The sequence below is a fragment of the Polypterus senegalus genome, chromosome 3 (assembly GCF_016835505.1).
Source record: "Polypterus senegalus isolate Bchr_013 chromosome 3, ASM1683550v1, whole genome shotgun sequence".
NCBI classification, from domain to species: Eukaryota; Metazoa; Chordata; class Cladistia; order Polypteriformes; family Polypteridae; genus Polypterus; species Polypterus senegalus.
In genome coordinates this window covers 305,711,935-305,725,030 of record NC_053156.1, presented here as the reverse complement: position 1 = coordinate 305,725,030, position 13,096 = coordinate 305,711,935, and the positions used below count along the sequence as shown (strand labels likewise).

General features: G+C 52.6%; 1 protein-coding gene across 1 annotated transcript; it reads left to right on the top strand.

Annotated features, from left to right (window-relative positions):
* The first annotated feature begins 6,329 nt into the window (after positions 1-6,329).
* On the top strand, positions 6,330-10,671 carry LOC120526726 (zinc transporter 10-like). The gene is made up of 4 exons (XM_039749881.1): positions 6,330-6,807; positions 7,154-7,240; positions 7,458-7,697; positions 9,351-10,671. The coding sequence occupies exons 1-4, from the start codon at positions 6,330-6,332 to the stop codon at positions 9,812-9,814; spliced, it is 1,269 nt and encodes a 422-aa protein (XP_039605815.1). The 3' UTR covers positions 9,815-10,671.
* Positions 10,672-13,096: the final 2,425 nt, after the last annotated feature.

Genomic DNA, 13,096 nt, shown 5'->3' with positions numbered 1-13,096 from the left:
TCGACTATTAGCTCAGCTGTCCCCATGTCCCCTCCAGACCCTCCTTAAAGGTTGTTAAGGTGTCGGCTCCAACTCCAACTCCAACTCCATGTTCCCGACTCCCACAACTTCCCGTGTAAAGATGAGCCTCCTGGCTTCAGCCCTGATTGAACTTCCCCTGAGTCTCCACTAGGTGTCGACAATTCACCATTTAGTTGACAGAATTCTGCTGGATGGTCGTTATCGATGCCCTTGAGGGTTTGGAAGACCTGACCGGGGTCCCCACGCAGTCCCCTCTGCTCGGACTAAGCAGGTTTGTCACAGTAGGACGTGTCCTCAAATCCTAGGATGCACCTGGTGGTTCTCCTCTGCTGCGTCCTTCTTGTAGTGTGGTGACCAGAGCCGCACACCGCACTCCAGATGTAGTGGGCTCTGTAGTGCCCTGACATTGTGAACCACAAGGGGGCACCACAACATGTAAAATTAAAGGCACGCACTCTTCACATCACCTCGCCAAACAATTCTTCTTCCTCCTTCTGTCCTCCACTGCCTCCCAACTCCGACTCCTCGATGTGAGGCAGCAGGCTCCTTTGAAACGAACCCGATGCCATGCCATGACCACAGAAAAAGTAGGGAGCCCCCACCCGACAGCGCCCTCTGCCAACAACTGGGGTACCCAACAGGTAGGCGTCCCGACTGGGCTACTGTATGAGGAGCCCTGCCACCTTATCAGTCCATCCATTAAACAGTACCAGCTGGGTACAGATGGGCTCGTGCCATCACACTGGCCTCCCGTCCAGGTAAGGAATCGTCTTCTGACCCGATGCTCGTTCAAATTATACGTTTTAATGAAATTCCGTAACATTTTCAGTTTGTTCTGCACGTTGCTCAGATGATGAAGATGTTGTGTCAGCGTCAGCCCAAATCAGAGGCCTCGTCCCGTAGCTCAGGGTCTCCCCTGACGCTCCTGTAGCCCCCCACTTTAAACTTCATTTTCACTCGTCCAGGTGAAGTTTAGTGTCATCAAGTCAGAAAATGGAATGGAGGGTCCAAGGGCAGGCAGACCCCGAGTTTTGTAGGACCGCCATTAGCCGAGACTCGTACCTGGTGCCAACGTGTGCCAGAGAGGGGCGCTGGTCTGGGGCACGAGGCAGAAACTGAGAGTCTAGAAACTGACAGGAGGAGAAGGAAGAGGAGGAGGCATTTAACACACACAGACACAAATTGCACGACGGCAGTCCTGGACCACCGCGACCCCCCAGAACAACACCAAAGAGAAACTACAAAACACACCAATCATGAGTCTGCAGATGGACGCCCTCAGGGTGAGACGGACCACCAGAACTGAACAAATAAAAAGCAGGAAATTCAAAAGGCAAAGAAGAACACGGCAGGGTGGGGACGTCACCAAAATATCGAAAAAAAGGGTCACCTGGTGGGAAAAACAACCAAACGCAGCCTGCTGCTCAGCGGAGACAAGAGGAGCACGAAATGAAGAAACACCGACAACGGCAAAAAAATAAAATGGCGTCCGGCAGGCGAGCGGGTAAAGCAAACGGGCGCAGCGTCCCCCAAACTCTTCAAAGAGCCCCTTAGTTTACACACAGCACTGCTGCCATCTTCTATAGGTGAGGAATGATGACTGGCCATGTCATGTGACCCACTGGCACTGGCAACGGGCACAGCAATAATACGGTAGTGCCACGCAGACCTTCACAGGATGGCGCTGACGTCACCCCGTGTTCTTTTTATTTCTAAATCGATTTCAGGCTCACGGCCCACATAACCAACTGTCACAATGACCCCTGTGTTGGAGCGGCGCCCCCTAAAGGGCCCACTCGGGCTCCCCACCATCCTGAATCCGATGACGCCCGTCTGTGCGCCACTGTTGGAGTGGCAGGCCCAGCTGTGATGTGTGACAGGTGACAGACATGAGCTGGCGTCCCGACCGGGACAGGGCCTGACTCATTACCCAGCCGGGAGGGGACAGACGGGAGTCAGGGGTCACGGGGAGACGTTGTTTTTAAGAGCAGTGGCTTCCTGACATGCGAGATGGCAGCACACCCACACTAGGACTCCCACACGGCCACCTGCTGGGCATTATGGGAGCTGGGTTTGGTGGGGGCCACCAGAACCTCTCTGGTCCACGATAAGGCGAGTCAGAGGAGAGGAGGAGAGACAACGAGACTGAAGAGAGTGGCAGTTATAGCCGTGGTGGTGGCAAACGCTTCACTGGGTCAGAGTTTCACACAACAAACCCCTTCCTTCGGTGAAACACGTGAGTCTGCGCGGTTGTGTCGGGAGTTTGGGGAGATGCAGCGCCCCCTGGGGACCCACAGATCTCACATGTGGGGCCTTCAGTAACAACCAGGGAAGCAGACCTGAATCCCAGCAGCCTGCCCGTCCCAGAGGGGGTGCACCACGTGGCACAAGAGTGGTGGGCTTCAGCCAATCTCGGTTTGAAACGAAACCCTGAAAAGTCCCAGAATGCACTTAAAATGCCCCACTAGGGAGGACCCCCGGCTTGTACAGAATAAAGCAATGGAATCTGATCAGAAGGGAAGGAGTTAATAAAAGAGTAGAAAAAAATACAAACGCAAATCATTGACAGGAGCAAAAGAAAAACTACAATGGGTTTGACGAAAAGGCGCCATAAAGCCCACGAGAATAAGCCAAGAAGAGAAACTCCAAGAAGTCACCAAAAGCCAGCAGGGCGCTGGACTGGGCGGGGCCGTAACTGTGATTGACAGCTGACCACGCCCCCTGGGGGGTCCACCCACAAAGCGCAAGCAGCGAGTGACTTGATGACGTCACCCAAACACAAAGAATTGTGTCAAAAAGTCAAACGTCAGCCTCGATTGACACGTCTGCATATTCTCAGCTTGTCACAGAAATGTGTCACTTGTCACCCTCTGATGGAGGGCCAGTTAAAAATCTCATCATATTGAAACAGTCGAAAACAGAGCCACACGTGCTTAGGTCTGACACTTGTCATTGTCACCTCTGGCAGGGGGTCTCAGAGGGCGAGGACCACCGGCAAAGACCCAGACATCAAACCCACGCTCATGTCTATGGTCAGCAGGATGGGACACTCTGACCCAATGATGGGGCGAAGCCCTGAGCTCAGCTGATGTGGCCTCACGTCCTTTTGCTGTCACCTGCTGGGCTGCTCTTCGTCACCAGGGTGTCATTTCATACACCAAAGGTGCTCCACTAATGAGGGGTTTCTGGGTCACAAATATGGGGGAACCTCAAAAGGCATACATAACGAGACATCAGGACGAGTCTAAGGGTCTTTCATATGTGGGGGTCTTCTCACACCAGTGGGTCAGGAGGCAAAGAAATGAATTGATTTGTGATGACAAGGAATTCATAGAAGAAGACAAAGAAGACCCAGAGAAGCATTTTGAACACGAGGGACCCTCGGTTGACCCCAACACCCTCCTCTTCCTCCTCCTCCTCCTCCTCAGCCAGGCGCCCACCGCCTGCAGCCTGGACAGTCGTTACAATTCTGGGCTTGAGGGGTCAACTTCACGGTAATGGCAGTCATTTCACCATCGTCTCCTAACGGTGGGCCGCGCTGCACGCTGAGACGTTTCAGGTGAAGAAGACGAAGGTGTGGAGCTGCTCACTAACTGTGGAGTCTGAGGGTGGCGAGACGTGGCGTGTGAGTGAGAATTGGCACGGACTCCATAGACAATCACTCGTTATATAGCACCTTTAATGTCTGTCTATGGACCTCTAATTGTGGCGAGGACACTGCACGCCGGGCACTAAGGACCCAACACATAAAGTGGTTCATTTGATGCCATCTGGCCATTCCAGATGTTTGAAATGCCGCTGGTCTCCACTCCTGCCAGTTTCATCACGGATTTCAATGAAATTCATGTTATATGGCGCCTTTCACAGAGACCACCGGCAGACCAACAAGGAGAGCATGTCTTAAAGACAGAGAAGGGCACACGTGCCCAGCGCACGACGTTCTGTATATAAAGCAGTGAATCGAAGAAACGGACAGAAAGCACAAAATGGCGTCGCTGGTAGAAGTGACGGCGCTCAAAAGGATGGGGCTGCTGGCAGAAGGACACAAGTCACCCAAAATCAGGTGTGACCCGTCACCATTCTTATGATGCCCTCTTCTGACAGGCTGACCGTGGGAGGCTCTGGAGTCAGTGGAGTGGCAGCCGTCACCCCGTCTGTGCCCAAGCACCATTTACTTTCTGCCAGGCCTGAGTTGTCTGCTTTTTTTGTTTTCATTTGTGACCTGCCATCTTTGTGTTGGTACCATGTTGCCCCCTTCCCATTTACAGATGGGCATAAGTAGGATGGCATCCTGGGGTGGCATTTGCACAACTAAATAAGCTCAGACTTTTTGATGGGTGGTCCGATTGTGGGGGAAGGGGGCCCACCTAGCTGGTCTGATGGCATGACAGATAAACTGGTATGTGGCATCTGACCTTAGGAGTGGCTGAGACACGAATAGCTGCTGGGCGAGAAGAGCCAGTAGAGCAGCAGCAGGCGATGGGTGAAGGGTAAGGCAGAGAAACACAGTGACACCAGGGCTCGTGGGGACATCTGGCAGCCACCAGAGCACACATCAGATGGGACAAAATGTCATGTTGTTAAGGCAGGTATGGATCAGTCACTTGGGGACCATGCCAGGCCACTCAGCCCACCAAGCTCGCCAGTCCCACTTGCTGAATTTCTCCCAAATGACATTAAATCCCCACCTCCCTCTTGCCCACCAGCCATTATGGGTTTCTGTTGAGTCCTGTGCCCAGAGTCCTTACTTGAATGTGCCAACTAGCAGATAGCAGCTCACCTCCTTCCGGTGCCAGGATTAGTGACAGACAGATATGAACGATGGGTTTATTTGGTGCATATTGCCCAAGTCTGGGGTCCACTGAAGCCCGTCCTTGTGTGGGCTAAGGTGCCTCTCCAGGGCTATTTCAGGTGGGCATGAGGTCACCCAGAGGGAGGGAGGGCTGAGAAATGGGTGAAAGGCCCTTTGAGAAAGCAGTGCAAGTCCAAAGCCATCTCACCGGAGAGCCCCTCAAACTCACCTGCTGACCCCAATGCAGCTCGTCCTCTACTCAGGCCACTTGAAGACCCTCTGCACTTTCCTCTCCACTACATCAAGGTGCCTTCTTTTTTGGGATACCACTTGACCCAGGAGTATTTGCTGTCACCCACCCTGTCAACCTCTTCATGGCAGAGCCTCCTGGCAGCCCCTGTGTTCATATTACCTTCAGGGTACGTTGACGTTTATTTGTAAATTGTATCTGGCTGACGCCTTTATTCAAATTTGGGATACAATTGGTGACATTTCTATGGTTTGTCCATTTGGTGACGTCACCTGCTCAGGGTCACACAGTGGTGTCAGTAGTGGGATCTGAACCCACACCCTCAGCCCAAAGCCTTGACCGCTGTGCCACGCTGCCTGCCTCCTACAGGCCACTTGGACGCCGCTGTCCAGGACGCATACCAATACGAGGAGGTCCATTGCCATCCATGAGTCTCGTGTCCCTTCTGGTCTTTTCATTTTCATTTTTAAATGTCATGGATGGAGAAAGTTGACTTTATAAAGGACTTGGAGCAGAGAGCCCTCTGTTAATGGCAATCAAAGAATCAAACAGTCACTGATGGTTGGCATAGATGGTGGCATAGCCTCGTGTGGACCCCAGTCTGGAGTGGCGTTCTACCTAAGTGACCTGCACTGAACTGGCAGACCAGGCAAGGGTCCCAAGCATGCCCACTTCAAACTGGGGAGGATGGCAAGGCACCCTGCTCATCATCATCCCAGTTTCAGAAGGGTCAGGAGTGAGGGGCTTCAGCCATTGACCCTCCTCACCTGTCAAAGTCGGCCAGTAATGTCCTTGTGCACCTGAAAATCCAAGCAGAACGAATCCAGATGGACTTACAGACACCTGCAAATCACACGAATGGCATTGCCCATAGGGTAGAGCAAAGGGTGGCACAGTGTCACTCTCCCCACGACCAGGGCGACCTCCTGCCCCTTCACTTGGCCACCTTCTTTCAGCGAACGGCGTGTTGAGGCGACTGAAGGGCCCTTCTCTTTACCAAGGCGACCCTCAGACCCGCCAGTAAAAGACGGGCATTGAAATAACCGCAACGCGAGAGACGAGCGTGACGTCACAATCACTCCGGCGCGTCACTCGCGTTTAACGCGCACCTTTGCGCGCCTCGGCTGGGCAGGGGATGGGGATTTGGGGCGCTCGTTCATCTGCCACCTGTGTCGCGGCGTCAGTGGCGTCCCAGTCGCGCGGCTGTGCACATCGCCACCCGCTCGGCTCCCAGTTGACAGGCGGCCGGACAGCTCGCTCCGAGACATGGGGCGCTACGATGGCAAGACCTGCCGCCTCATCTTCATGCTCGTCATGACGGCGCTCCTCTTCCTCGCCGAGCTGGTGTCCGGCTACCTGGGCAACTCCATCGCGCTCGTGTCCGACTCGTTCAACATGCTGTCCGACCTCATCTCGATCTGCGTTGGCATCTTCGTCCTGCGCCTCGCCAGCTTGGAGCGCTCGCCTCGCTTCACGTACGGACTGCCGCGCACCGAGGTGCTGGGCGCCCTGAGCAACACCGTCTTCCTCACGGCCCTGTGCTTCACGATCACCGTGCAGGCGCTCACGCGACTGATGGAGCCGCAGAAGATCTCGGACCCGGAGCTGGTGCTGATCGTCGGGGCGCTCGGGCTGGCCATCAACATCGTGGGGCTCGTCATCTTCCGGGAGTGCTGCTTCTGCAGGTCGCCGGACGAGGGCGCCGAGGAGACCCGGCTGCGCGACGGAGAGGACAGCGAAGCAGGTACCTTTCGAGCCGTAACGTTTGTGTGTGTGTGGGGGGGTTTCTTTGACGGATCACAGCTTCCTATTCAATGAAGGCTGGCAGACCAAGTCAGCACCTGCAACACAAGTGCCAATTTGAGCCAACACAGGTGGGCACCCACAGAAAGTGGCAACGAAAGCTGGCGGCTTGCAATCCCACCAATCCGCCCAGCAATATGAAGGAGGAAAGTAAAGGGAAGCCCATCCGCTGTATGAGGAGTCACCGAGCTGGTGGGGCGGCTCAGAGAGAGTTGGGGGGCTAACCTCAGTGGTGGTTTCTCTTTAGTAGAACGCGCACACACACAGAATTTCTTGTTGGTCATTAGGTGTCATCACTGCCAGCAGCATCCAGCTGGACAGCCAAGGCAAGAAGAAGGACGATGGCCCTGCTGCTGCTGCCTTGAATATCCGAGGTGAGTTCGGCGAGTGACCAATTTGGGGTCTCCAGGGGTGGGAGCTCTTGGGGTCTTTGGAGGTGGGTGGCTGCCCTTCTGCCTTCTTGTGTCCCACCCATAGATAGCACTGTTCTGCGTGCCACCCTCCTCCTCCACCTTGGACCACTTTGTACCTCTCAGCAGACCCTTAGACAGTGAAAGTGGCTCAGGTGTCCCCATGCTTGTCTCTTCTCAGGTGTCCTGCTCCATGCACTGAGCGATGCCCTTGGCTCGGTGGTGGTGTTGGTGGCTGCCACCATCTTCTACATATGGCCCTTGTCACCTGAGTCTCCGTGTAACTGGGAGTGCTACGTAGATCCCAGCCTGACCATTATCATGGTCATCATCATCATGTCATCAGCCATTCCTCTCCTCAAAGAGACGGCTGGCATTCTGCTGCAGATGGTGCCCAATGGAGTTGACAGCAAGAGGATTGGTGAGTATTGGCATGTTTAGATGATCAGGTTGGCACTGGCACAGTCTGGACACTACATGGGCTCCATCTCAGATGGGCTCCTTCTGTCCTTATCAGCTGCTCCATTTGTCCCCAGGGGATGCTGGTGTGACAGGCCACCCTGGTGCTCAGATTGCCATGGAGAGTGCTATGGGAGACCCCAGGTGTTTACCTGTCAGGGTGACGCTGCTCAGCCGGGGATGAACGGAAAGCCTTCAGACAGAAACTGATGAAGGTGGGTGGAAGGGGCACCCCGTCCTGACTGGCACACTGATTTGGAAGGCAAACATCAAATCGACAAACAAGTGACACCATGGAGCCTGAGAGCTGGGCACTTTGGTCATGTGCCAGCTTCATTTGAGGCAAAAGACAAAGAAACTAAAAAGGGGCAGAGCTGAGTGGCGGTTCACCTGTGCCCTTCAGGGGTGAAAGGCGCTATATACAATCTGGGAAAGACACTATACACTGATTAGCCCCAACATTCAAACCACTGCGGGGTGTAGTGAATACCATTGGTAATCTCGCTAGAATGGCACCAGTCAAGGGGTGGGCGCATATTAGGCAGCAAGTGAACAGCCACATGGGCCAAACTGGGATGGCATCTCCAGAATGGCACGTCTTGCGGGGTGTTCCTGGTATGCAGTGGTAAGAAGAAGCGGCCCCAGCCACCTAAAGATTGTTGCAGGTCGTGTACACCCCTTGGCATTGTAGTGGTACTCCTTGATGCCAGTTGCCCTGCCGTACTGTAAAAGTGGTTCAGGAGTTTGAGGAACACGACGACGTGATGAAGGTGTGGACTTGGCCTGATGGAGCATCTGTGGGGTGTGCTGAAATGAGGGGACACACCTCGCTACGTCCAGGACTTGAAGGATCTGCCGCTAATGTCCCACCACAGGACCCCTTCAGAGGTCTTATTGGGGGCTGTGCCAGGCATGCCTTGAGGGGTCAGCATGAGGGGACCGACACAGTAGGAGGCAGGTGGTCCGGACATTGGGGCTGACGTGTGAGCAGAGACAGCTGACTGGACTGGCAAGGCACTCTGGAAGAGAGGGGTGGATATGACGGGCACTACAGTAGAGAGGTGGACAGGAGATTGGCAGATGGTAAAGATGCCATGTAGGATAAGCAGGCGTGAAAGGCGCTATATGAGAGAGAGAGAGAGGGAGAGAGAGAGGAGGTCCAATACAAAATAAATAGGAAAGACGCTATATAAGATAGATGTTAAAGACACCATATGTAATAAATAGGCACTCGATAAGAGAGAGAGAGAAGTAAGACAGTTGTAAATAGGAAAGGCGCTATATGACAGATAGACAGACAGGTGAAAGGCGCTATATGGCAGATAGACAGACAGGTGAAAGGCGCTATATAAGATAGACAGACAGGTGAAAGGCACTATATGGCAGATAGACAGAAAGATGAAAGGCGCTATATAAGATAGACAGACAGGTGAAAAGCACTATATAATAGACAGACAGGTGAAAGGCGCTATATAAGACAGACAGACAGGTGAAAAGTCATACATCAGACGGCCTTCTAAGCCAGCTAGACAGCTAAGAAGAGGGGCCATAGTAGACACAGTAGACCACCGACCACCCTGCTTCTAATGAGCTCCTTGCTTGCTCTTTCTTCCAGATGAGGCTCTCCAGCAGGTGCCCGGCGTGCAGGGTGTTCATGAGCTGCACATGTGGGAGCTGGCAGCAGGGCACAATGTTGCCACAGTCCACGTGAAGAGTGCCACCCTGGCGGCTTTTCAGTACGCTGAGCACCAGATTCGAGAGATCTTCCACCAAGAGGGGATTCACTCCACGACCATCCAGCTCGAGCTGACCCACCAGGACAAGCCCAACGGGGTCGCCCTTCTCTGCTCGGCTGCCTGCCTGTCCCAGGAGTGCCAGAGCCAGATGTGCTGCCACACGGCCCCCAGTGCCTTGGGATGTGACGTCAGGGGCTACGTGGAGATCGGCAGTGACCCTCCCGAGGACTTCATGAATGGGAGTGTGGTGAGCCCACCGGACGAGGTGAACGTGATGATCCTGCCAGAGTGCGGCGACCAGGCCCCTGAGAACACAGATGTCCTGAGGAGTACTCACCTGTAGGGGGTGCTGTGTGGAAAGGACCCAGAGACCCCAGAGAGGCAAATGAAGGAGATGACAAGCCACCAGAGCAGGGGTGACGATAACGGAATGTTTGAAGTTCAGGAGACCACACCACCATGATACCCTTAACAAAGGGGTGAGACCTGAAGCACTCAAGTCAGCCCTCTTGACCCAATGTGACCCACACTGTCACCAGCTGTGCCAGTATCCCCCATGCCACCCTTGGCCTATCTACCCTATGTACTGCCCCCTATGCCCAGTGGCTCACTCTGCGCATATGCTGCTGTCTTTTTGATACCCAGCCCACCCTGGCCCCACTGCCACATCCTCTACACTGCCACCCTGTCACAGACCCTTGGCCAGGCAGAAAGCACCCAATGGCCAGCAGCAGATGAGTGGACCAAAGGACAGCTGTGACTCCTGGGGGTGGGGCAGGACACTTCAGTGGTCCCTCAGATGGACAGGTGACCTCTGTGTTTGTGTGACACGTGTCTTATATAGCGTCTTTCATATTGTATGAGATGTCATAGAGAGACGGCCATCAAGGCCTATCAGAAGTGACCTTAGGCTGACCAGTGGCCGACAGCTCAGGACCGTAATGACGAGGACGGCGGGCACGTCACCTTTTATGCACTTTTTTCATTTCCTGTTGCTGTTCACCCCAAAGCCAGCGGGCACCTCCACTGGCACACGATGACTGTCATTCAGACAATGGAAACACCACAAGGAGGAGAAGAAGGGACAAGGCCACAATGCCATGGTAATGCCAGGTGGTCCGCTGAGCAAAATTGATGAGGAACAGTGAAAGTTTGATTTAGTTTGAAGTGAAGTCTCATTAAAGTTGACGATCAAATTGACTGGACGTTTGTGTGTCATTAGATGTCACCTGGGGTCTGCACTTCGGGGGTGGGGGTCTTAGAGTAACCACAAGACGGGCCTGAATAACCCATGCTCAGGTAGGGTCTCCTTCAACAGCCTGCCCACCTGTACTGCTACCTGGGCACCAGACTGGCTGACGGCCTGACCAGGCAAGACCCCAAGTCTCAGCTCGCTTGGCCACATGCCAGGGCTGTGTTTGGAGGGCACGTCATCTGAGCTTGAAGGCCGAGGCTCTGCAGACCACTGGGGTCCAACAGGGAAGAAGAAGAAGAGCAGTTGGTGCCCACATCATGGACACAACACCTACTAGCTGTGGTGGGCCAAAAGCTGTGCATGAAGGTGCCGTGACTGGCACAAACGACCACATTGGACAGCGCCAGGACCTGAGCTCTAAGTTCACAGATATAAGGCAGGTGACTTGTGTCCTGCTGGTCTGCTGTCACCAACACTTTGAAAGTGTCACAAAGGGTCAATCAAGCAGCCAGTTTATATAGCGCCTTCCATGCAGAATGAAAGACTTAAAGAGGAGGTGATGGGCATGGTGGGCAGTGCCAGTCATCATGGAGACCACAGGCAGAAGGAACATCCAAAAGAACAGACTTATCAGTTCGTCAGCCCAAATGCATTTCCCATCAGATTACAGCTGCTGAAAGGCGCTATATACAGTACAGTGTAATATATACCTGGGAATGAATGACGTTACTATTAGGTATGGCACGGTGACCCGATGCCCTGGATTTCAATCTCATGCCAGGCGCTTGTCCATTTGGAACATGGGGGTCGGAGCCCACCTTGGCGAGCAGTAGGATCAAGGCAGCAAACAGTCTTAGAGCGGGCAGCAGTCCATCACAGTGCCAGTCGTGCACACAGCCACCCTGTGGCCATTAGGGGTCACCAGTCCACCTGATAAAACAATGAAATAAAGTCATTGGCAGCCGATCCACGAGTTTAACGAGACTCAAATCTAGAAGCCACTTTGGTGACCCGGGCATGGGGGTCCTGTGGGTTTCATTACATTTAACTTTTTTATCAAGTAAACTCCGGGGTTGGTGGGCATTGACCAGGGACAGTGGGGGTTGGGGGGGGGGTTTTCCAAATTTATATATGAAAGTCTTCTCCTTTGCTTTGTTACTTTGTATCCTAAGTTTGAAATTCAATAAAAAATAATCACAAAAAGTATAGTGCCTTTCAGATACACTTTCATTATCTATCTATCTATCACTTATATAGCGCCTTTCACTCTATTTATCTATCTATCACTTATATAGCGTCTTTCACTCTATCTATTATTTATATAGCGCCTTTCACTCTATCTATCTATCTATCTATCTATCTATCTATCTATCTATTATTTATATAGCGCCTTTCACTCTATCTATCTATCTATCTATCTATCTATCTATCTATCTATCTATCATATCTATCAATGGACATGAAGATGAATGGCATAATATCTATCTATCTATCTATCATAGATAGATATTATGCCATTCATCTTCATGCCCATTATATGTTGCATTCCATTCTCTTTGTTATATAGCGCCTTTCATATCCATCCATCATATAGATTGATCTCCCGATTATAAAGCCCCTCTCACATAACATCCTCAAACGTATTTAAGCAGAAAACAGCCCTGAAGAGGGCGCTAGTCCATCACAGAGCCCAAACACACACACGAGCACGTGCACGCGCGTTCACAACAAAGCCCCATGATGAGAACCCCGTTAAGACGGCCGAGTATTTAAATATCTGGGATGGACATTACAGCCCATGAAAGAAGAGCAACAGGGACAGAAGGAGAAGGCGTGAGCTCCGCGTAGAGCTGCGCTGGTGACGAGTCTGAACTCAGCTTTGCTGACCACCACACTGCGTCCCGTTAATCGATGGCAAGATGAAGAATTCTTACAAATGTCCTCAGACGGGAGTACACCAGCGGTGCTTAGACAGGTAGATGTGAAAGGCACTATAAAGATAGCATCAGAAGAAGCACGCCTCGTGTCCATTCACACAGTCAGCGGTCAATTCGTGGGGCTATCGGGGGTCTTCATGCCTGGATGTTTACAGCTATCCACGGGAGCGCACGCTTAACAGTCTGAGAAGACGCGAACCAAAGGCGACGGTGTAAGATGGCGGAGGTTTCGTGTGATGACACATTCAACTGTGCACAGCCTGGTAAAGGGTCCAGGACCACCACCTGCATCGGATTAGGTGGGTTTAAGAAGATCATGTTATTATTATTATTATTATTATTATTATTATTATTATTTAGGACGAACAAAAGCAGCGAAACCGAATAATGAAAACAGAATCAGTTAGAGCGCGTTTTGTCTCCCGAGTCGACTATGAAGGCTCAAGAGGTGACCGATCGCTGTCAGCAGAGTCACAGGGGCCTGAAGGTTACT

Coding starts and splice junctions, on each gene's coding strand:
- LOC120526726 (XM_039749881.1), top strand. CDS start 6,330: ATGGGGCGCTACGATGGCAAGACCTGCCGCCTCATCTTCATGCTCGTC. Junction 6,808..7,153: donor CGGAGAGGACAGCGAAGCAG/GTACCTTTCGAG, acceptor GTTGGTCATTAG/GTGTCATCACTGCCAGCAGC. Junction 7,698..9,350: donor AGTTGACAGCAAGAGGATTG/GTGAGTATTGGC, acceptor TCTTTCTTCCAG/ATGAGGCTCTCCAGCAGGTG.